The sequence below is a fragment of the Odocoileus virginianus genome, chromosome 2 (genome assembly GCF_023699985.2).
Source record: "Odocoileus virginianus isolate 20LAN1187 ecotype Illinois chromosome 2, Ovbor_1.2, whole genome shotgun sequence".
NCBI classification, from domain to species: domain Eukaryota; kingdom Metazoa; phylum Chordata; class Mammalia; order Artiodactyla; family Cervidae; genus Odocoileus; species Odocoileus virginianus.
In genome coordinates, this window is record NC_069675.1 from 95,695,526 (window position 1) to 95,719,750 (window position 24,225).

General features: G+C 52.7%; 1 protein-coding gene across 2 annotated transcripts in view; it reads left to right on the forward strand.

The window, feature by feature from the left end:
• The window catches only part of NCS1 (neuronal calcium sensor 1), a 56,266-nt gene that overhangs the window by 24,913 nt on the left and 7,128 nt on the right, over positions 1 to 24,225 (forward strand). For both annotated transcript variants that reach the window (XM_070454650.1, XM_020874928.2), the window contains exons 2-7: positions 1,705 to 1,729; positions 11,408 to 11,546; positions 13,109 to 13,187; positions 16,631 to 16,719; positions 17,205 to 17,282; positions 19,774 to 19,891. In XM_070454650.1, coding sequence (XP_070310751.1) covers positions 1,705 to 1,729; positions 11,408 to 11,546; positions 13,109 to 13,187; positions 16,631 to 16,719; positions 17,205 to 17,282; positions 19,774 to 19,872 — 509 coding nt within the window. In that variant the 3' untranslated portion in view covers positions 19,873 to 19,891. The remainder of the gene's footprint in view (positions 1 to 1,704; positions 1,730 to 11,407; positions 11,547 to 13,108; positions 13,188 to 16,630; positions 16,720 to 17,204; positions 17,283 to 19,773; positions 19,892 to 24,225) is intronic.

Genomic DNA, 24,225 nt, shown 5'->3' on the forward strand with positions numbered 1-24,225 from the left:
ATGTTTTATTTATTTATTTGGCTATGCCAGGCCTTAACTGAAGCATGTGGGATCTAGCTCCCTGACCGGGGATCAAACCCTGGGCCCCCTGCATTGGGAGCACAGACTCTTAGCCACTGGACCACCAGGGAAGTCCCACATGTGTGTCTTAATATATGACGTTTCTTTTCCTGACTTACTTCACTCTGTATGACAGACTCAGCGTTGTGCCCGTGGACAGGGCATCTCTTCCAGCCTCTTGTGGGAGGAGAGTGCTGACAAGGGGGGCTTGGCAGAGTCTTGCCACCTGCCCCAGGAGTCTGACCACCAGGGTCCGGCTGTGGGTGGGTGGCTGAGCCACAGACTCGAATGCAGACCCTCGCCCTCCCACTGCATGTCCTGCCGCCCTTCATGCCTCAGTTTCCCCATCTGCAACCAGGGCAGAGTGGCAGCGTCCCTGGGAGCGTTGTCAGGGCAGATGAACCAAAGCACAGAGGCCTGCCCTGCTCCAGATCTAGGCTTGTGGTGGGCGCTCGGGACTTGGCAGCTGTTCCGAGCTTGCTCTGAACAGTTTCTTGAAAAGTGACCTCGAGTCTGATCAGGCACACGTGGTGAGGTGGATTCCCCTGGGCCTCCTTCCCTACTTCGCTGGGAAGGGACTTCAGTTCTTTTACTCACCTGACCTGCACCCAATACCCAGCTTCCTGTCTGTTCACTCACTCATTCATTCTCCAAGTCTGTATCAAGCACATCCGAGTGCCAGGCCCTGTGCTGGGGACTCAGGAGTATTCACATCTGTTCTGATTGGATTCCCAGGACAGCTAGTATGGCAGGTACTATAACTGTTATTCCCATTTTACAAACAGGAAAACTGAGGCACGGAGTGCTGGAGGTGCTCTCCCAAGGTCCACCCCCCGCCCCAGGAATGAGCAAGGCCTTAGAGGTGGTTAGATGTTCTTGTTCAGTGACTTTAGAGATATTACTGGTTTTGTTCCAACCCGAACTGATTCAGTACTTTTCAGAAAAAAAAAAAACAACTTTTTTTTTGGTTTATTTCACGGTTCAGTAAAGAATGACTATTTGGGCTCGGCTGGAGGTTCTGCTACTTTATATGGCTTGCTCCATCTTTTGGTTCACGGCTCCGTTCTTCTTGCCTGTAAAAAGAACCTGGGGCTGAATGCTTTGAGGGGCTGGAGGGTGGGTGGAGGAGGGGAGGGTGCTGGGTGCTTCCAGGGTGGAGAAGGGGGTTCAGCCTTTCTGCTCCCACCCTCCATGCGCCGGCAGGGAGGCTGAGTGCCTGGGGACGCCAGTGGCTTTTCTGACCATCCTGTCCCCAGGGACGCCAGATGGGGACGACTGATCCTCCGTGTTGGTCCGGGCACACAGTCCTGCCTGACCTGCTCAGGGCAGCAGGGAGAGACCAGCCCCTGCCTGCAGGAGGCTGGTCTTGACAGTCCTCCCAGCAGCACAGTGGACATCTGGAGGGGATGGGCCATTGTCGTCCCCTGGGGTCAGGATGGTCAGACTGAGACTGCTCACCAGCTGGGGGTAGGGGATTGCAGGCATCTTCTTGTACAGAGCTGGCTGGTGTCCAGAAATGTCCAGACATGGGCAGAATGGCCAAGGGCGGGGGCAGGGAGGGCAGGAAGGAGGCTCCCCTGTGTCTGTCTGTCCCCTAGGACACTTCCCTGAGCTAAAAGGCCACTTTTCTCTTTTCTCTTGCAGTTACCGAGAAGGAAGTCCAGCAGTGGTGAGTAGCTGCATTTTCCCCAAACTCTTGGGTGGGTTGGGGGTGTTGGCTTCGTGCTGATGGGCCAGGAGCCCAGCTGCCCAGGACAGGGGCACGTGGAGGGCCCTCTGAGAGGGGCTTATCCACAAATGGGTACAGGCAGCCTTCGGTTCAGATTCCTTTGTTCACAAGGAATGGATGTAGATCCAGCTGAACTGTGGTTGGGGATGGTGGTGGGTTGGTGGTGACCCCTTGCCTCGGATGGCATCTCTGAGGACCGCCAGTGTTAATTTCAGACCCTGCTCACCCGAGCGAGAAGTTTGAACCAGAAACAAGTCAGGAGACTGGATCCCAGGCCCAGCTTTGTCACTAGATTATCACATGGTCTTGAGAAGTCTCTCCCCCTCTCTGGGGTTCAGCCACTCTCTCTATAAAGCGATTGAATAGATCGGATCAAGGATGGTGGATAGTTTTCTTCTTGGATGCCGGCTCTGATCAGTCCATAGTGGCTGCTTGGAGTGCTGTGTTAAGGAGGATTCTGAAGCCGTATGTCATGGAGCAAATGGAAAGTGTAGCAGTGAGGCATCAATGAGGTCTGTGATGGATTAGCGATGACTTCCCTGGGGTAGGGAGGGGAGAGTGGGTGCTGTCTGTCATTGCGGAATGTGGAGCTCCCAGGGGAGGCTCACTGTTAGGTGAACCTGAGTTGGGGGTGGATAGGTGAGCAAGGAGCGGGGCTTGGCGACCTTCTAGAAAGTTTGGTGGCTTAGAAATGGACTCTAGAGCCCCAGCCTTGCCTCTTCCCATCTCTTTGGCCTCTGAGCCTTCGTTTCCCCATGTAGGAATAATGAGAGATTGAAGTGATAGTCCCTGTGAAGGTCACAGCAGAGGGTCCCAGAGCTGACAGCCACTGATGGTGGTCTTCCCTCCACTGTTCAGACGTGCACTCCATCACAGCAGGCCGTGGAGGCCACACCTGGGAGGGTCCCAGGCCACGAGACCCCTGGGGGAGCCCTGCCTTCACCTCCCTGACCCTGAGTCCAGGCAGCAGAGGGGGAGAGCCGTGGCTGCCCTGCCCAGCTTGGCTGACCCCTTGCCGGGGACCCCGGCCAGGTGGGCAGCACCTGGGTGGTGAGATGGCTGCAGGGATGGAGGGTGCCTCCTCCTCCTTCCTTCTCCACGTCCTCGGCCGGACAGGTGGGCCTGACCCACCTCCAACCTTATTTTCCACTTCGCCACTCCCCCAGGTGGGCGTTCCAGAAATACTCAGGCTTCTAGGTCTTTATTCTCCAGGCTCACCCTCCTGGATTGCCTCACCCCACCTCCCTGCTGTGTTTCTCTTTTGCTTAAAGCCCCTTTGTGGGGACTTCCCTGGTGGTCCAGTGGCTGAGCTCCCAAGGCAGGGAGTTCCATCCTTGGTCAAAGAACTGGATCCCACATGTGACCACAAAGGGCAAAGACCCTGCGCGCCTCGACTAAGACCCGGCACGGCCTAACAGACAAATGCATATATATATGTATGTATGTATAAAAGCCCCTCGTGGCTTCTTACTGCACTCAGCATAAAGGCCCAGCCCCTCGCCTGGCCCTCAAGGCTCCCCGCGGTCCCTGGCCTCACCTGCTGGCTCACCAGGCACCAGCCATGCCAGGCTCCTCCCTGCCTCGGGGCCTCCATTCCTGCTGTTCCCTCTGCCCCAGATCTTGGCGTCTTTGCTGCAGCGTCACCGCGTGGGAGAGGTCACACAGACCACGCTCCCTGTCTCTCCAGCCTGGTCCAGGGTGGTCTGGTCTGGGGCTGATTTTCACTAGCTGCTCCACAGAAGAGGGGCCAGGCCCAGGGGGGCTTCTGTGACTCTCTGACTGGTCCTGGGCCACCCAGTGAGCAGCAGCAGAGCTGGGCAGGTGCCAGGTCCCCCCAGGGCCCCAGGTGGTCAGGAGCGCAAACCAGGCCACAGTGATACGAGGCTGGGCCGGGCCACGGGGGCTCTCACCGCCCACCTGGCTTCATGCTGGTCACCCCCTCGGCTGCCCCCAGCCCTGTATTTGCAGAGGGTGGAGGCTGGGGGCTCAGGGAGGTGGGGCCAGCATCAGGTCCGGGTCCACAGCCATCTTGATGGTCCTTGACCATCTTGACCATCTCATTTCCTGCTCTGAATGAATGAGCTCCATTCACCACAACAGAAGGTTGAAGACCTCAATGGGGGCTGAATAGGAAACCACAGACAGTGGTCCCCAACCTTTTTGGCCCCAGGGACCCATTTCACGGGACACAATTTTTGCATGGACCAGGAAGCAGGGGTATGGTTTGGGGATGATTCAAGTACATTACATTGATTGTGCGCTTTATGTCTAATCTGCTGCTGCTGCTGGTCAGACCAGAGGTACCAGTCTGCAGCCCAGAGGTTGGGGACCCCTGCCTTAGCGGGTTCCAGGCCCTTACAAGCAATTGTGACATTGTGATCACCCGGAGAGTGAAGGGAATGCGATCCCGAATGGGAGCAACGGGGCGTAAATAGTGCCCCCAACACAGTTTTGTGATGAAAAATGTGTGGAGGGAACAGAAGATGGGAAGGAAACTGGCCAGAGCCTGGTGGTGGGTGTGTTGGGGGTGGTGGCCTCATAGATTATGGGTATTTTCTTTCTCTCACATTTTCTATTTTATAAGTTTTCCGTAATGCTTTTTATTATATTTATAATAACCAAATAGCCCAATGGCATTGTAACAGAAACAGTGGGTGAGGCAGGAAGAATTCTGCAGCCGCCTCAACAGGGCCAGCTGTCAGTCCTGGATCCTTGTCCGCAGTCGCAGCCCTGGGTCAGGAGGCCGCCTCTCCTTAATGTCTGTGGGTGCCTCCTGTGGGCCAGGTGCTTAGAACAATGCCGTGGGGTCAGGCTAGGAGCAGCCCATTTTACAGATGAAGAAACTGAGGCTCTGAGTCAGGTGGAGACACTTGGCCGGGTCACCCAGCTCTGTGTGTGTGTGTGTGTGTGTGGAGCCTGGGTCCAGCTTGCTGGCCTCCTTGGCCAGGGTACAGGGGCCCAGCCCTGCCCGCTGTGGCTTTGGGAAGTCCAACAAAGCTGAGGGCTGTGGAGGGTGGGAGGGTGGGAGGAGTGAGAAGGGGGAGGGGAGAGGTGCAGGGAAGAGGCCCCAGCCTCAGGGGTGTGTTTGAGCCCCTCCTCCAGATTGTCTGAAGGCTGGTCTCCAGGGAGCTGGGAGGGGAATGCCATGGGAAAGGAGGTGTTTGAAAAGATAATGGGGAACAGTTTGCCAGGGCGCTGCGGCAGGCAGTCCCAGCTGCGTTTGGCTGATTGCAGCTGGGGGTTATGCTTTCTTCTTTATCCACCTATTTATTTGCCACTTTTCACACTGCAGAAGGCAGCGTCCGCCACACTTAACCCTTGGCAGGGAGGTGGGTGGGCATGGAGGGTGATGCAGGGCTCGCTGTAAGCTGGGTCCCAGGGGACAAGACTCTGTGGGATCCGAGAGCAGTGGGTCCCAGGAAGGCCTGGAAGGCTGGGGCCTTGGGGAACGAGGCCCTGGTGGCCTTGGGGCTGCGGGGCCTGCAGAGAACGGGAAGCTGAGCTGGAATCAGACCCACAGGTCATGGCTGGTGTTCGTTCATTCACTCATCACTCATTCATTCATTAATTCACACCCTCATTCACTCATTCATTCACTGTCACTCATTCATTCACTCCGTTATTCACTCATTCATTCACTCACTCCCTCATTTCTTCACTCATTCATTCATTCATTCATTCACACCCTCATTCACTCATTCATTCACTGTCACTTATTCACTCACTCCGTTATTCACTCATTCATTCATTCACTCCCTTATACCTTCGTTCATTTGCTCACTTCCTCATTCACTCATTCATGCCCTACTCTCATTCATTGGCTCACTTTCATTCACTTACTCCCTTATTCCTTCATTCATTCACCCACTCCCTCTTTCCTTCACTCCCTCATTCATTCATTCATTTGTTGGCCCATTCATTCAGTAAATCTTTACTGAGCACCTACTCTGTGCCAGGCTCCTTCCGGGGGCAGCAGGGACTGGGGGAGATGAGGCGCTGGAGTCTCCCAGGGGACCCAGGCTGGCGCAGTGGGGGGCAGACACGGGGCTGGTGCTGTGGTGGGAGGCGTACAGGAAGGAATGTTTTGTAAGTGGCATTCAGCCTGCAGTGTTTTTATGAAATGACAGATTTCTTTTCCTTCCCTTTCCCTCTTAAAGAGGCGTCAGAACGCAGTTGTCGAATCTAGGCTTTTCTTCTCTCATCTCCACCCTGTCGTGGAGAGCTGACTCTCAGGTACAGTCAGCCACGTCAAACGCCCGTGCTCTCGTGGCTGGAAACTGCGTGTGCGGAGCTCCGGGGCAGGGCTGTGTCCCGGATTCGGTTCCATGGCTTCTCCTCCGATCCCTAAAGAGAGTTAAGACCCCTGCTCTGAAACAAGGCTGTGTGAGGACGCTTTGTGCTGCTCCCCTTCCCCGGCCTGACCTGCGCCAGCATCAGTGCCAAGGACTTCTGTCGCTTCCACCATTGGGCTGGAACCAGGCAGAAGGCACCCGGGAAAATAGGCCATGGAGGTTTTGGGCCACGGCTGGTGGCTGGCCGCACACAGAGGTGGTGCTGGGGCTCCACCTCGGGCCCCCCGTTTGCCCACGTGCGACTCGCTAGGCGTTTACTGAGCCTCTGCTACGTGTCGGTACACCTTGCAGATTCGGGGTGAACTAGAAGATGTGAGGTTCCTGCCTCGACAGACCCTGAGATGCACTCACTGGCCTGTCATCACAGAGGCTATGGCCACCACTGCGAGGCCCAGGCCAGGGACAGGGTGCTGTGAGTGTGTATGCTAGAGCCTCGCTCTGTCTGGGGTAGGCAGAGGGGGCTTCTCTAGGGGAGATGAACTGAGGCTAAGAACAAAAGGGGGAAGGAGGAGGGGAAGGAGTGTGCTGGACTGAAGAAATGCCATGTGGTGGCCCTGAGCCAAGAGGAAATGTAACAGCTCCTAGCCTCAGTTTCCCCATCTGTACAATGGGTGTAATAATCCCCACTTCCTGGGTTTGTTGGGACGATTTGGTGAAATGGTGCCCAGAAATCACATAGCCCCATGTCTGTGTGTGCATGATAAGTCAGTTTAGTCATATTCAACTCTTTGCAACCCCATGGACTGTAGCCCGCCAGGCTCCTCTGTCCATGGGACTCTCCAGGCAAGAATACTGGACTGGGTTGTCATGCCCTCCTCCAGGAGATCTTCCCCACCCAGGGACCGAACCTGTGTCTCCTGCAGTTCCTGCATTGCAGGCGGATTCTTTACTGCTAAGCCACCTGGAAAGCCCAGGTCCCTGTTGTTAGGAATCCTTGACCACTGAAAGATAGACACTGGGGAAGACCCTCTTTCTGCTCTGCGGGGCTCCCCGGAGACCATCTAGTCCTATGGTTTTCTACTGGAGTGGCTCTGCCCCAGGGAGGATATTGGCATTGTTTGGAGACACCTTGGGTTGTCATAACTTGGGGTGGGGATGCTTCTGGCATCTAGCAGGGGGAGGCCAGGGAAGCCGTCAAATATTCCATCTCACTGGACAGGCCTCCATGACCAAGAATCATCCGACTCCAGGTGTCGGTAGCACCAGTAGAAAACCCTGATCTAGTCTAAGCCATTTATTTTGCCAGCAGAGAAACTGTGGGACATTGCAGGGAAAGGCTTTCCTCAGGTCCCTCTTACAGTGAGACACGATGATCCGGGACTGGAGCACAGGGCGGGCTCCGGCACAGGTTTCCAGGCAGCTGTGAGTCTGAAGCAGAGAGGGAGGGGTGGTGGGGGGAGAGGGAGGAGGCCCCGGGCCTGCTGGAACCTGAGCCAGGGCCAAGGATGGGGACACAGTCACGTACGTCTCTCGTTATCCTGGGATGGAATTCCTGGGCAGGAACTCAGTTATTAAGCAGCAGCTCCCTTGCGTGCCCATGGTGGGGAGGGGGTGTGTGTGTCTCGGCTCTGCCAGCCAGGGGGTGCTGAGTTGCACCTTGGAACCAGGACTTGGCAGGAAGTCCTGGTCTCAGAGCCGTGAGGGCTTGAAGAGCAAATTCAGGGCCTGGGGGCCACTGGGGCATCTGGGCCCAGACTCCTCTCTGCTTCAGCGAGATGGGGTGCCCCCATCTTCTGATGATGGGGTTACAGTGTTTGGAGAGCAAGCACTTGCCTTTACATGCAGCTTGGCTCACAGGAGAGGCGGATGAAGAGCAAGCCTGGGAGGCAGGGGTCCCGGGACCGACCGAGCCTTGTGTCTGTTGTGTGACCTTGGACCAGTCTCCCTCCCTCTGTGGGCCCCTAGTTTCCCATCAATCCATGGTGGGATGGGAGTGTACCCGTGATTCTGTAACCACCTGCCTGGAGTTCTCAGGTTCCGACCAGGGTCTCCGGGGCTCAGGAAGAATGCCTAGCTCTCCCTCTCTATGTGTTTATTTATTCATTCATTCATTCATTCAGCTCATTCACTGAGTTCACAGGACGTTTACTGAGCCCCCATTATGTGTAGGCCCTGGGCCAGGCATGGGGACGCCGTGGCGTCAGTAGTTTGGTCGGAGGGGGGACACAGCCTGAAGGTACGTGTGGTACAGTGTGGTTCCTGCTGCCCAGGGGTCTTTCCAGGGCTGGGGGAGCAGATGAGCAGTGCAGCCCCTGGGGGGGGCGGTGGGGTCTGGGCAGACTTCCTGGAGGGAAGCTGGGACCTGGTGGATGAGTGTGTATCCAGGTGAAGGGGAGGAGGAGGTGTTTTGCAGGCCCAGGGACCTGCGGGTCCGAAGGCCGGGAGGGTGGCTGGCATGGCCAACTCTGGAAAGTGCCGCAGGGTGTGGAATATGGGCCTGGGGGGGGACGGTGGGCAAGGGAGGCTGGGCCATCAGGCTGGGGTGGGCTGCTGCTAATGGCACCAAGGGGGCTGGGCCCCACAGGGACAGGGACAGTCTCTCCCAGGGAAACTGGATAGCCGCCCCCCACCCCCTGGAGGTTCCCCAGTGAGGCCAGCCTCCCTGCACCCCCCAGGAAAGCTGCAGAGCCCCCACTGCCAGCGCCTCCGCAGGTGCACACAACACTGCCAGCTCCCATCCCACCGCCTTCCCCTCCCAGGAGCCAGGCAGCCGCAGGGACCCGGCCAGGAGATGGCTTTGGGCACCTTCGGGTCTCCCTCTATTGATTTTAATAATCGTTTAGAATCACTCGAGTAACACACAGCCCACTGCGGGGGGGTAATGGGCAGTGCTGGGGGACACCAGGGGAAATGTGGCCCCCGTCTGGGTCTCCAGGGCCTGCTATGCCCCCACATGTGTCATCACGTCCTGGCGCCAGGCCTGCCCCCTCGTCGTGCCCAGGGACCCGTTCTGACCCGGGGCCAGGGGTCACAGACCAGGTCTTGGCTCCAAAATACTTCTCCCTGGCTCTGCATCCTGGCCCAGGCGTGGAGATTTGCTCCTGGAACACGCACCTGGGAAGGATGTTTTGTGGGGGGACTGGCCCTTTCCTGGTCCTGCTGTGGCAGGGGCCTGGCCTCAGCGCCTTCATCTGTGAAGTGGGGTCACTGAACCCGTCGAGCAGGGCTGAGAGGCGACTGCAGGAGGAACTGTCCACGAAGGCTAGCCCAGCACCTGGCTTGGGGCTGTTGTCAAAGGTGATAAGACAGGGCAGCTGAGCCTGGACCGCCGCCCTGGGCCTCTGGCCTCTCGAGGCGCCTCAGGGCGTGGGCGGGAGGACACATGGAGGCCCGGCCTCCTTTAAGGCCCCTTGCTTGTGATGGGCACTGCCAATGGTGAGAACTCACACCAGCCGGACCCCGAGCCCCGCCCCATCTCCTGGCTTCCTCCCGGCCTCTCCCTCACCCCTAAGAGAACACTGACATGTTAGCAAGAGTCTTGTCTTGCTTTCTTTCTGATGTCTGACCTCAATCACTTAGGCTTCCCAGGCTTCCCTGGTGGCTCAGATGGTGAGGAATCTGCCTGCAAGGCAGGAGACTCAGGCTCAGTCACGGGGTGGGGAAGATCCCCTGAAGAAGGGTATGGCTACCCACTCCAGTGCTCTTGCCTGGAGAACCCCGTGGACAGAGGAGCCTGGCGGGCTACAGTCCATGGGGTCGCAGAGTCGGACACGACTGAGCGACTCACTTTCACGATTGCCAAGGCCCCCTCCTTCCTGTGCCTTGCACAGCCCTTCCCCCAGCCCAGGCCCCTCAGATTGTTCTCCGAGGGTGGGGGCACTGTGGCTTCCCGACAGGCTCCCTGTGAGTTGGCCGCCAGTCACGCGTCTCCAGTAACTTTCCCAAGACCTGATCGGAGAGTGGCCCCGGGTAGACTGGAGAATGGTGACATCTTCAGGGCTGGTGTCTCTGAGCATCTGACCCTCTCAGTGGGTACTTCGTACCCTGCCTCAGCTCCAGTCTAGGCTGCGAGGACTTGCAAATCTCTCCATGGCCGAGCCTCAGCTTCCTAATCTTTAAAATGGGCTTGGGAATTCCTTGGCAGTCCAGGGGTTAGGACTCTGCACTTTCACTGCCAAGGGCCAGGGTTCAATCCCTGGTCGGGGTACTGAAATCCCACAAGCCACACCATAAAAAAAATGGTGGGAGGGCCATGCTCACAGTCCTTGCTGGTGGGCCTGTTTGGGGGTCCCAAGAGAATCAGGTTTGCAAAGCGCCCAGCAGACAGTGGCTGAGCGGAGGTAATAGCTGTTAGCCGATAAAAGCTGATCTGTCTCTCTACCCCCATTTGTGCTGGGAATCCTTCTCGGAGGAAGGTATGTCCTGGCTGGAGTTGCCAAGCTCCATGCAGGGGCCAGCTGGTGAACTGATTTCAAAGGGCACTGAGGTCATGACACTAAAGATCATGCCATGGATTATTTTTTATGTCCAGCCCTGTGCCAAGGATGCTACGTCAGCATCTCGCACAGTCCCCGCATGGCGGATGTGACAGCTGTCGCTGTTCATAGAGGAGGTGAGTCAGGCTCAGAGAGGAGAAGGCGCTTGCCCGAGGATGCACAGCCCACAAATGGCAGAGACGGGATGTGGGCTGCGAAGCCATGTTGCCATCACCTGGCTGGCTGTCTGGAGGGTCCTGTGCTGGGCCCTGGGAATGCAGGGTGGATAGGTCCAGTGGAAACCCCCGAGGTGCCCTGAGAGATTGCTGGGCTCCTCCTGCATTGTTTACCCAGTTCCCTGGGAACAGAGGCAGGGGAGCGGGTGTGTGCACATGGGGGGTGCAGGCATGTGGGAGGAGCCAGCTGCCAGGCCCCAGATGGTGGCTCTGCCCACCAGCGCCACCAGCCTGCCCGGTTCCAGGAGGGGCTCAGTGGAGAAGGTGGGGGAGGCGGGAGTGCCTTGCGCAAGAGCGAGGCTTCGAGGAGGTTGTTTGTGTGAGTTTTGTGTTAGGCGCCTGTGTGGAGCAGAGGGCTGAGTGGCCACGTGACTCTTACCCCATGGGAGAGATGAGGCTCAGAGAGGTGTGGCCACCTTTTGCCAGTCACACAGCTAATGAGAGGCAAGGGTGGGATGAGCCCAGGCCTGTGATGTCCAGGTCTGTGCTCATGACCCCGTATGGCACAGTTTCCCAGGACAGGGCCTCCGGCTTCCGGGGCGCTGGGCAGGAGCTCCCAGCATGCAGTGATGCTGGGATCTCCTTCACCGTCTCTTGCCTGGTCTCTACCTCCAGGTACAAGGGCTTCATCAAGGACTGCCCCAGCGGGCAGCTGGACGCGGCGGGCTTCCAGAAGATTTACAAGCAGTTCTTCCCATTTGGGGACCCCACCAAGTTTGCCACATTTGTTTTCAATGTCTTTGATGAGAACAAGGTGAGCTGGGGATTGACGGGTCCTGCACCAGCCCAGAGTCTCCCCCCAACCCCCCAAACCAGCCTGGAGTCCCCCCAACCACCCACAACCAGCCCAGAGTCCCCTCCTTCCTGAGGCATCTCCACACCCACACTAACTTGCTATGTTCCCTTCGGAGAAGGACCACACATACACATGTACACAAATGCACACACATGCATATGCACAGTTGCACATAAATGCATGCACACACACATGGACACACACGCACTCGTATTGCACACAAATGCATGCACGTGTATTCATTGTGTGAGCTCACACATGCTCAAGGCGCCCAGAGATCCATGTACACACACACATACCATCCACACAGACATGTGTGTATGCAGACATGCACACATATATGTCCACCTTGACCCTTTTCTTACAAGGACAAAAGGCAAATGCCTCCAGGGATAATAATAGGGTTTGTAATCATAAGAGACATTTACTGAACATTTACTATGTACTAAGCCCTTTACATGCATTATTTTTACTGAGACCTTATAGTCAACTGGATTTCCCTGGTGGCTTAAATGGTAAAGTGTCTGCCTACAATGGGGGAGACCTTGATTCGATCGCTGGGTCGGCAAGATCCCCTGGAGAGGGAAGTGGCAACCCACTCCAGTACTCTTGCCTGGGGAATCCCATGGATGGAGGAGCCTGGTGGGCTACAGTCCATGGAGTTGCAAAGAGTCGGACACGACTGAGCGACTTCACTTTCTTTCACTTTACAGTTGACTACCAGTAAAGGATGCCTTTTCATTACCCCCATTTTGCAGATGAGGAAACTAACAATCATATTCTATGAGATCCTTTGTGCCTGGGTTCTTTCACTGAGCATGATGTTTTCAAGCCTTATCCATGTTGTAGCGTGTCCACCCCTGCCGCCCCCTGCCGGCGATGGCCACCCGCACAGTCGGCATATACCCACCGTTGGGGTGTCTGCAGTCCTCCGGACTCCGTCCTGCACCGGCATATTTCCTGGCTTCCCGCATGTTCGCGGTGGATGTCCTGTTACTTGTCACCACGCTCCACACTGTTGCGCACTCAGGCTTGTTTCTGCTCTTTTCATGCCCTGGCTTTCTCCGCAGGCAGCAGCAGCCAAGACGCTGCCTGACCCTGGGAGGAACTCTGGCAGCCTCTCCGGGGTCTCAGTGTCCTCAGCTGCAAACCAAATAGGATCGAACAGTCCAGAGCCCCGCCTTCTCTTCAAGCTTCTGAGCCTGTGGTTCTAGGCTGAGGAGAAGGGGGTTCTGGGGGCCTCTGTGCTATGCTGAGGGAGCTGCTGGCTGTTCCTTCCACCAGCTGTGGAGTCAGGCTCTCCCCCTGGCTCGCCCTGTCACTGTCCCTCCTCCTGGCCTGTCCCATTTCTAATCCTGCCCATCCCCCCACCCCCCCATCTTCTCTGAACCTCATCCCTTCCCTCCCTTGCTCTGCACCTGGGCGTCTGGTACCTGCTGCCGTCCATCCATCACCACCCGTTGGAGGAGGGGCCTGACCCGTGCTAACTGAGGCCATGCCTTCCCCTCTCTCTCCTGCAGGACGGGCGGATTGAGTTCTCCGAGTTCATCCAGGCGCTGTCGGTGACCTCGAGGGGAACCCTGGATGAGAAGCTGCGGTGTAAGTCCTGCTCCCTGGCGGTCCCAGGCTGGAGGGAGGCCAAACGCCCGGGCCCAGGCTGTCTGCCCGGTGCTGACAGTGGCACAGAACTCCTGTCCTTCCAGGTCAGAGGCGGTTTCCCAGGGGTGCCCAGGCAGGAGGAGCATGGCTTCTTTAGGCAGGTGGACAGATGGGGCAGGAGCAGAGGGACATTCGAGCAGGTGCAGACATGGGAGGGTCAGTGGTGAAGGAATCTGCCTGCAACCTGACCCGGGTTTGATCTCTGGGTTGGGAAGATCCCCTGGAGGAGGAAATGGTAACCCACTGCAGTGTTCTTGCCTGGAGAATTCCATGGACAGAGGAGGCTGGCGGGCTACAGTCCATGGGGTCACAAAGAGGTGGACACGACTGAGCGGCTAACACACACAGACATGGGACCTCAGGCAGGACAGTGTGGAGCTAAAAGCTCCGCTTCCAGGGCTGGACCCACCGCTTCGGAGGCTGTTTTGATGAGTGATCTCATTCATTCACTTAGGTACTGGTTCAGCCAACAGATACTGACCAAACATGGCCACGTGTCAGTGCTGGGCAGAGGCTGGGACCCACTGGAGCATCAGATAGACAGGCACCTGCCTTTGTGGCTGTCAGTCTAGCATGGGGACATTATCCATAAGGTCCCAGAAAACTGCAGCCAAGGCAGGAAGCGGGAGATGTGAGCTGACCAGACAGGAGCTGGCCCTGTTGTGTGTTGGGAGCTGAGCTGGGAAGGGGGAAGCTGGCTGGGAGAGGGAGGAGGGAAGAGGGCTCCTGCAGGGGAACAGCATGTGCAAGGCTCTGAAGAGGGTCAAGAGAAGGATTCAGAGGGGAGCGTGAGGGGGTCTGGAGAGAAGATGCAGACCGTGGACTAGAACTCACTTCTCCCTGAATGCAGAGTTCCAGAGAATGGCAAGGAGAGATAAGAAAGCCTTGCTCAGTGATCACTGCAAAGAAATAGAGGGAAACAGCAGAATGGAAAGGACTAGAAAGCTCTTCAAGAAAATTAAGAGATACCAAGGGAACATTTCATGCAAAGATGGGCTCAATAAAGGACAGAAATGGTACAGACCTAACAGAAGCAGAAGATATTAAGAAGAGGTGGCAATAATACACAGAAGAACTATACAAAAAGGTCTTCATGACCCAGATAACCATGATGGTGTGATCACTCACCTAGAACCAGACATTCTGGAGTGTCAAGTGGGCCTTAGGAAGCATCACTATGAACAAAGCTAGTGGACGTGATGGAATTCCAGCTGAGGTATTTCAAATCCTAAAAGATGATGTTGTAAAAGTGCTGCACTCATATGCCAGCACATTTGGATAACTCAGCAGTGACCACAGGACTGGGAAAGGTCAGTGTTCATTCCAGTCCCAAAGAAACACAAAGAAAAGAATGTTCAAACTGTCACACAATTGCACTCATCTTACACGCTAGCAAAGTAATGCTTAAAATTCTCCAAGCTAGGCTTCAACAGTACATGAACCAAGAACTTCCAGATGTTCAAGCTGGATTTAGAATAGACAGAGGAACCAGAGATCAAATTGCCTATATCCGTTGGATCTTAGAAAAAAGCAAGAAAATTCCAGAAAAACATCCACTTCTGCTTCATTGACTACACTAAAGTGTTTGACTATGTGGATCACAACAAGCTGCGGAAAATTTTTAAACAGATAGAAATACCAGCCCACCTGACCTACCTCCTGAGAAATCTGTATGCAAGTTAAGAAGCAACAGTTAGAATTGGACGTGGAACAACAGACTGGTTCCAAATTGGGAAAGGAGTATGTCAAGGCTGTCTATTGTCACCCTGCTTATTTAACTTATATGCAGAGTACATCATGTGAAATGCCGGGCTGGATGAAGCACAAGCTGGAATCAAGATTGCTGGGAGACATATCAATAACCTCAGATATGCAGACGACACATCCATATGGCACCACCCTTATGAAGAGGAACTAAAGAACCTCTTGATGAAACTGAAAGAGGAAAGTGAAAAAGCTGGCTTAAAACTCAACATTCAAAAAACTAAGATCATGGTATTGGCTCCCATCATTTCATGGCAAATAGATGGGGAAACAATGAAACAGTGACAGACTTTATTTTCTCAGGCTCCAAAATCACTGCAGACAGTGACTGCAGCATGAAATGAGCAAGACGCTTGCTCCTTGGAAGAAAAGCTGTGACAAACCTAGACAGCGTATTAAAAAGTAGAGGCATTACATTACCAACAAGGTCTGTATAGTCAAAGCTGTGGTTTTCCCAGTAGTCATACATGGATGTGAGAGTTGGATCATAAAGAAGGCTGAGCACCGAAGAACTGATGCTTTTGAACTGTGGTGTTGGAGAAGACTCTTGAGAGTCCCTTGGACTGCAAGGAGATCAAACCAGTCCATCCTAAAGGAAATCAGTCCTGAATATTCACTGGAAAGACTGATGCTGAAGCTGAAGCTCCAGTACTTTGGCCACCTAATGGGAAGAGCTGACTCATTAGAAAAGACCCCGAGGCTGGGAAAGATTGAGAGCAGGAGGAGAAGGGAAGGACAGAAGATGGTTGGATGGCATCACTGACTAGATGGACATGAGTTTGAGTAAGCTCCAGGAGATGGTGCAGGACAGGGAAACCTGGCATGCTGCAGTCCATGGGGTCACAAAGGGTCGTCATGACTGAGCGACTGAACACCACTTCTCACTGAGACATCTTCACCGCTTTGTATTGGCAGCAAGAAAACACAGCGGCTTCTTTTAGGAATAAAAGAGGATTTTATTTATGCAGAAGCTCCTCCCGCTTTCCCGGGCATATAATTTTATTTTCTAAGATGACCCTAGCAAGATACAGCATCAGTGTGGAAAGGGAGTGACTGAGACTGGCAGAGGCTGGTAGGTGGGGAGGGAGAGCGGTCCTTGGGAGATGCTCCTGGGGCCCCCTCCCCCCTCAACTCCAGCCTCTGAGGCCTCAGCTCTTGCAGACCTGGTGTCTCCTTTGCATATATATATATATCTTTAATAATTCTGGTTGAAATGGTGCCTGGGTCCCTTTTGTGTGTCTGTCTGTCTGTCTCCTCCCATCTGTGTTGATGTAAATATTCATTGGGCTTCCCAGGTGTCTGTCTCAGTGGTAAAGCATCGCCTGCTAATGCTGGGAGATGTGAGATTGATCCCTGGGTGGGGAAGAGCCCCTGGAGTAGGAAATGGCAACCCTCTCCAGTATTCTTGTTTGGGAAATCGCATGGGTGGAGGAGCCTGGTGGGCTACAGTCCGTGGGGTCCCACAGAGTCGGAGACAGCTGAGCTACTAGACAACAACAGATACTCGTTGACTGGATGCGTGGTGGGGCTCTTGGCTGGACTGCATGCTGAGAGGCAGGGTGGGGCCGCCTCCCCTGCCCTGGGCCAGGGCTGACTCCGTCCTGGCTGGCTGATTGCAGGGGCCTTCAAGCTCTACGACTTGGACAACGACGGCTACATCACCAGGAACGAGATGCTGGACATTGTGGATGCCATTTACCAGATGGTGGTGAGAAACTTGGGTCATATGGGGTGGGGGGGAGGCCATAGGGACATGAAATTTAGTGACTGGGCCTGGCCCAGAGGAAGCACCCCCTGGGGCGGCTCTCCTGCCTGGGGTAGGAGATGGCCCGATGAGGGTCACTGCCCGGGGTTGCTCTGTGCAGATGGGGGCTGGGGTGGATGGGATGTTCTGGAGCAGAATTACAGATGGTGGCTGCATTGTGGGGAGTCGGAGGGAGGGAGAGGCAGGCCTCATCTGGAACTGCCCCTGTCAGGGGGGCATATTTTTTTTTGGCTGTGCCCCAGTTCATGTGGGATCTTAGTTCATTGACTAGGGATCGAACCCTCACCCTCTGCATTGGAAGTGTGGAGTCTTAACCACTGGACTGAGGGAAGTCCCGGGGTGGTGGGAGTGGGGGGGCGTATTTTTGAGCAAAGGGCCCCAAGCCAGGTGTGGCAGAGGCCAGTCCCCACCTCATCTGTCCCTGGCAGGGGAACACCGTGGAGCTCCCTGAGGAGGAGAACACCCCGGAGAAGAGGGTGGACCGGATCTTCGCCATGATGGACAAGGTGAGACCCCTCCCATAGGCTCCGCTGACCACCTAGGGGTCTGGCTCATGACTGTGTAGGCATCATGACTGGTGTGATGTCCACTGGTCTGGCTGGCAGCCATCCCCTTTGAACATCAAGGGTTTTAATTAAATTTGTCCAGCTCTTTCTCTTTGATTCACTAAGATTCTTAACCTTGTAAATTTTTTGCCATGAACCAGAGATGCTGGCATTCTGGACAGGTTGGCTGTGGACTCCTCAGAATAATGATTTTTAAGTGCATCAGATAAAATCCACAGGATTAAGAAGGGAGCTATTTGGAATACAGCCGGCAAGACCTTTTTTTAAAAAAAATTTGTGATGTGAGCTTCTTTATGAATACGTTGGATAATAAGATATAGAGGTGGGCTTAACCATCCCATAATACCAAAGTGGGGCGATATGTATGGGTGGGCCTACAGCAGCTGTGATGTGTCCTGAAAATGCTGAGATCCCCACAGTTGACAAAGTCACAGGTACTGCCGGTCCCGTGGGGTAGCGTCACCCAGATTCATCATGGAAGGAAGGGCTCAATTTCAGTTAGAAGTTATCAAAAAGAACGACCTCTTTTTTTCCCATTTTAGTCCACAGACCTGCTGAATTCTGTCCACAGACCCCAGTTTAAGAAACCCTTCTTTTTAAAATGAGTTTGTTATTTTTATTATCATTTTTTACAGTAGGCCCTTGTTGGTTGTCTATTTTAAGTATAGCAGTGTGTCCATGGCAATCCCAAACTCCTAGTCTAGCCCTCCCCCTGCCCCCTGCTGGTAACCGGGGGGAATAAACTCATTCTCTCTGAGTCTGTTTTGTAAAGAAGTTCATTCTTACCATTTTTTTTAAAACTTTTTATTTTGTATTGGGGTAGCCAATTGGTAAACAATGTTGTGATGTTTTCAGGTGGACAGCAAAGGGACTCAGCCATGCATATAACGTGGCCATTCTCCCCCACACTCCCCTCCCTTCCAGACTGCCACATGACACTGAGCAGGGTCCCCTGAGCTATACAGTAGGTCCTTGTCGGTTGTCCATTTTAAGTGTAGCAGTGTATATATGTCAATCCCAAACTCCCCATCTGTTGCTCCCCCAGCCCTTCCCCTGCTGGTGACCATAAATTCATTCTCTAAATCTGTGAGTCTGTTTCTGTATCATAAATAAGTTCATTTGTGTCAATTTTTTAAGCTTCTGCATATAAGCAATATCATATAAGAAACCTTTCTTTATACCAAAGTTTTAAAAGTGGAAATAGCATTGTTTTTAAATAGTAATTGGATAGCAGGATGGTATGGAAACCCAGTATTGCTTGCCTTCAAAAAAGAACACGAATGAGAGTGACCTTGGCCTTATTATTACATCCTGGTTGGGTGCAGGTGCTTGTCCTGAAAGCTTTGAGCCTGAGGCCTGACTTCTTTAATTAAAACAGTGAGATCAGCTCATGTCAGAGAGGCTCAGACACGGAGGCTCCGTCAGCGCTGGGCTCCTGGTGACAATCAAAACGTGCGTCCACAGAGTGTGGGCTGAGAATCCTAGTTTCCTGAAGAGAGGTTCAATGTTATTCAACAGCACGGTGTTAAATCCCCCTCCCCCGCCCCCACTCAGACCTCCCTTATTTTGGGAAGCAAAAAAGCACACTGGGGTCAGATTGGGTGCAAACCCGGCTTCCCCGGTTAGCAGCCAGGGGACCCTGGGCAGGTGACTGAGCTTTAGCATCCTCACCGGTGAAACGGTGATAAGACCAGCCCCTCTTCTTTAGACCAAGCGCCCGTGTAGCATGAGTGGGGCCCACAGTGGACACCCCTTGAGGTCTGCCTGCTGAGTTTGTGGAACCCTCATCACACCGTCCCTCTCCGGGTGTGGGACGTGGCGGGGAGGGGGTGGCCTCCAAGGCCTTTTTCTTTTGCTCTCACGTGTTTCCTTGGAAGATGCTCCAGGGAAGGAAGTCTGGCCTGAATCATTTCCTCCCACAAGAGATCCACCAAAGCCTTCTTACGTGGGTTCCACCCAGCCTCCTTGCCGATCTCTGGAGTTCGGTGTACACTGCTCCAGAAATGGCTTAAACACCTTTCCAAGGGTGACCCCAGAGACACGCATCAGGCCCCCAGCCTTGTGGGACTAACAGCCTTTGTGGGGACGAAGAGCAGCGAGGATGATAACTGTGGCCCTCAGGGGCACTGCCAGTCGGCCAAGCCCTTCACAACAGCTTGAGCGCAAGGACGGCTCCCCCAGTGCCCTGAAGAAGCTGGGCAGGGCTCTCCAGTCCCCATGTGCGAAAACAGGAGCCCTGAGAGGTGGGTCGCCCACCCAAGGTGAGCCAGCCGGGAAGTGCCCGGCTCCTCTCTCCTGACCTAGCTTTGCAAGCTCTCTGGGGACCAGCCCTGGGCTGGGCTCGGGGAGGGCGTGTCCAGGGTCCAGGCCAGAGGCCCCTGTCCTAGGAGGCTGGCCACCCCCTCCCCTCTACCCGCCTCTCTGCTTACAGAACGCCGATGGGAAGCTGACGCTGCAGGAGTTCCAGGAAGGATCCAAGGCGGACCCGTCCATCGTGCAGGCGCTGTCCCTCTATGATGGGCTGGTATAGTCCAAGGCCCAGAGCTGGGGTGAGTGGAGGGGGCCTGGGGGGTGGGGTGGGCGCAAGGGGGCACACCCAGCCAGCGACACCTGGGTTTGGCAGGTAAGTACCTGGGTTTCCCAGGGGCCCTTGGGGTCTGCCTAGTTGAAGCACAGCTAGTAGGCGGAGGCCCAGGAGGCAGGGCCTTCAGATCAGCCAGGGCTCCTCTGTTTTTGTCATTTTTACATACCTAGATTCATCCAGAGGCTTGACTTGAATAGACGTTTCCCTGGGTTGAAAACACTTTGAAACGTCCCAGTTCTCAGTCAGGGCCAGGGGCCTGGGAGAATATCCCTTCTCAGTCAGGGTGGCTGAAGACCTCAGCTTCTGACTCTCTTGATCAATAGCTCAAATGTGGTTTCTTTTTTTTTAATCCATAAGCTTTTGGTTTTTTGCTCTTAGTGTAGGATGATAGCCTACAGAGGCTTCTCTTGCTGGCAGAGAACTGACCTCCACGGTCCTGTCCAGCTGTCTTAAACGTGCCTCCTGGATGATGCATTCTGTCGGTACAGACCTAAGAGTAGAATTGCTGGAACACAGAATGTGTGTAGTATATTTAGCTTTAGTTGGCACTACTGGACAGTTTTCCAATGTGGTTGTATTATCTCCTACTCCCACTCGTGATATATGGGTGCTCCCAGTTCTCCACTTCCTGGCCGGCATTGGATCTTCTCTCTCTTCTTAAATTTCAGCCGTTTTGGTGAGCCTGTAGTGATAGCTTGTTGTAATCTTTATCTGCCATGTCTCTGATGAGCGCTGAAGTTGGGCACATTGGCATATGTGAAAGTGAAAGTGAAAATCGCTCCGTCGTGTCAGATTTCTTGTGATCCCATGGACTGGGCCTGGCAGGCTTCCCTGTCCATGGAATTCTCCAGGCAAGAGTACTGGAGTGGGTTGCCGTTCCCTTCTCCAGGGGATCTTCCCAACCCAGGGATCAAACCCAGGTCTCCTGCATTGCAGGCGGCTTCTTTACCATCTGAGCAGGGAGGCCCAAGAATACTGGAGCGGGTAGCTTATCCCTTCTCCAGGGGATCTTCCCGACCCAGGAATCGAACCAGCGTCTCCTGCATTTCAGGCAGATTCTTTACCAGCTGAGCTACCCAGGAAGCTGATGTGTGCATACTCAATTTTACCATCACCTTATGTGCAGCACTGTCTTAGTCGTCTGTTGCTACATACTGTGATCTTGCAAAACTGCAGCTGGAAAGAACAAACATCAGGGATTTGGATGCAGCTTTTTTTGGTGCCTTCGGCTCAAAGTGTCTCTTGAGGATACAGCCAAGCTGTCAGGAGGATGATAAACAATCCCAGTTGGCCCAAGACTATCCTAGATTTAGCGCTCAAAGTCCTATGTCCTGAGAAACCCCTCTGTGTTAGGTAAACCAGGGTGATCACTAACTGTTGGCCAGGGCTGTGGTCTCATCTGAAGGTGTGGCTGGGGGTGACCCACTTCTAAGCTCACTCATTTGGCTTGGCAGCCTCACCATGTGCCCCTCTGCACAAGGCTGCCTAACAGCATGGTGACTGGCTTCCCTGAGCGTGAGATTTCTGGGAGGGAGAGAACCCAAGGTGAAAGTATAGTCTCTTTATAACCTGATTTTGAGAAGCAAGATCCCATTGCTTCTTTCTCAAAAATGCCATCACTACTTTAAGCTATTTGTATTTCTATATACATTTTAGAATCAACTTATAAATGCCTATGTGCACACACACACACACACACACACACACACACACACACACATGCTTGGATTTTGATTGGGATTGAGTTGAATCTCGGCTTCCCAGGTGGTGCTAGTGGTAAAGAACCTGCCTGCCAATGCAGGGAAATGTAAGAGACTTGGGTTCAATCCCTGGGTTGGGAAAATCCCCTGGAGGAGGGCATGGCAGCCCACTCCAATATTCTTGCCTGGAGAATCCCATGGACAGAGGAGCCTGGTGGGCTACATCCATAGGGTCACAAAGAGTTGGACTCCCGGAGTTTACTCAAACTCATGTCCGTTGAGTTGGTGATGCCATCCTTTGAATTTTTGTCTTGGTAACATTTTGCTGTTTTTAGCTAAAAGGTCTTTCACATCTCTTAATAGATTTATTCCTAGGTATTGCTGTTTTTTGATGGTGTTTTAAGTAGTAATTTTAATTGTATTTTCCATTTGTTTCTGGTTTATAGAAATTCAGGTGATTTTTTTTTTAACTGATCCTATAACCATGGTCCTGCTAACTCCACTTATGAAATCTTAGATTCTGCCTTAGATTCTTTTGGATTGTCTACGTTCTGTTTCTCCCTTTCCTATCTCTCTGCCTTTGTTCCTTTCTCCTGCTTCCTTGCTGGTCGGGCTCTCCAGTCACACAGGAGTGATGAAGGTCTAACTCTCGGGGAAAGCTTTCAATAATTTCCCATTAGTTAGGTTGTTTGTTATTAGGTTGTATTAGTTAGGTTTTGTATTAGGTTTGTATTAGTTAGGTTGTTAGATAGATTTGATCAGATTTAGAAAGTTTTTTTCTTTTCTAGTTTTCTAGGAGTTTTTTTTTTTTTAATCATTAGTGGTGTTGAATTTTATCAAAATTTTCTGCATTTATCAATATTCTTACATGACTTTTCTTTCTTTGTTGTTAAGATGATGAATTACACCAGTTGATTTGTATGTGTGTGTGTGTGAATACATTGTATGGCTCACCCATGGAGTCCTGCCCATTTAAATATTCAATGATTTTTAGATATTCTATGGTTTTTTTTCTGTTCTTTTTCAAATTCTTTTCCCATTTAGGTTGCTATATAATATTGAGCAGAGTTCCCTGTGCTATACAGTAGGTCTTTTGGGTTACCTGTTTTAAACATAGCAATGTGTGCATGTCAACCCCAAACTCCCTAACTGTCCTTCCCTTCCAGCCTTACCCCCAGGTAACTAAAAGTTCATTCTCTAAGTCTCTGAGTCTGTTTCTGTCTTGTAAATAAATTCATTTTTATAATTTTTTTTTCAGTTTTACATATAAGTGATGCCACATGATATTTGTCTTTTTCTGTCTGACTTTCTTCACTCAGTCAATCTCTAGGGTCATCCATGTTGCTGCAAATGGTGTTATTTCATTCTTTTTAACGGCTGAGTAATGTTCCATTGTATGTATGTACCACATCTTCTTTATCCATCATTTGTTGATGGATATTTAGGTTGCTTCCATGTCTTGGCTATTATAAACAGTGCTACAGTGAACACTGGGGTGCATATATCCCTTCGAACCATGTTTTTCTCTGCATATATGCCCGCCCAGGAGTGGGATTGTAGGATCATATGGTAGCTCTATTTTTAGTTGTTTTTTTTTTTTTGCCACACCACATGACATGTGGGGTCTTAGTTCCCTGACCAGGGAAGGAGCCTGTGCCCCCTGCAGTGGAAGTGCAGAATCTTAACCACTGGACCACCAGGGAAGTCCCCTATTTTTAGTTTTTTAAGGAACCTCCATACTGTCCTCCATAGCAGCTGTACCAATTTACTTTCCCACCAACAGTGTAGGAGGGTTCCCTTTTCTCTATGCCCTTTCCAGCATTTATTGCTTGTGGATTTTGTGACGATGGCCCTTCTGACTTATACCAATTTATTTTTGAATGCTAATCCACTCATGATAAGCTTTTATGTATCATCAGATTTGATTTGCTGATATTTTGTTTAGGAGGCCTGTTTTGAAGCTTCTAATGTTATTTTGCATACTAAATCCTTTTTCATTGAAGGGACATTAGAAAACATGTTTAAAAAGAAAACCTCCATTAAAAATTATTATTGAAAAAAAAGCCCTTCATATATAACCCCTTTATATATAACCCATTGCAGGGCTCCACCTGCAATGCAGAAGACATAGGAGATGCAGGTTTGATCCCTAGGTCGGGAAGATTCCCCTGGAGGAGGAAATGGCAGCCCAGTCCAGTATTCTTGCCTGAAAAATCCCATGGACAACGGAGCCTGGCGGGCTATAGTCCAAAGGGTCGCAAAAAGTCAGACACGACTGAGTGACTGAACACACACACATATAGCCCAGAAATAACCACTGTGAACATTTTGTGTCTAGAATGATTCAGGAAGAATTGAACACTTACAGAAACTTAATGCTCAGTAACTAGGTCACATAGGAACATAATAATCAAACCAATTTGTAAAGGAACCGTGACAGATATTTCTATAATCTTAGAGATGCTCAGTATGCAGCTCTGGGTCCTGGAGCACATCCTGATCTGTTGTCTAATTTTCATGGTCCCCTTTTTGTGAATTACCACTAGCAGCCTCCTTGGCAACTGTCACCTAACAACTGCTTCATTTCCTCCAGGCTGTG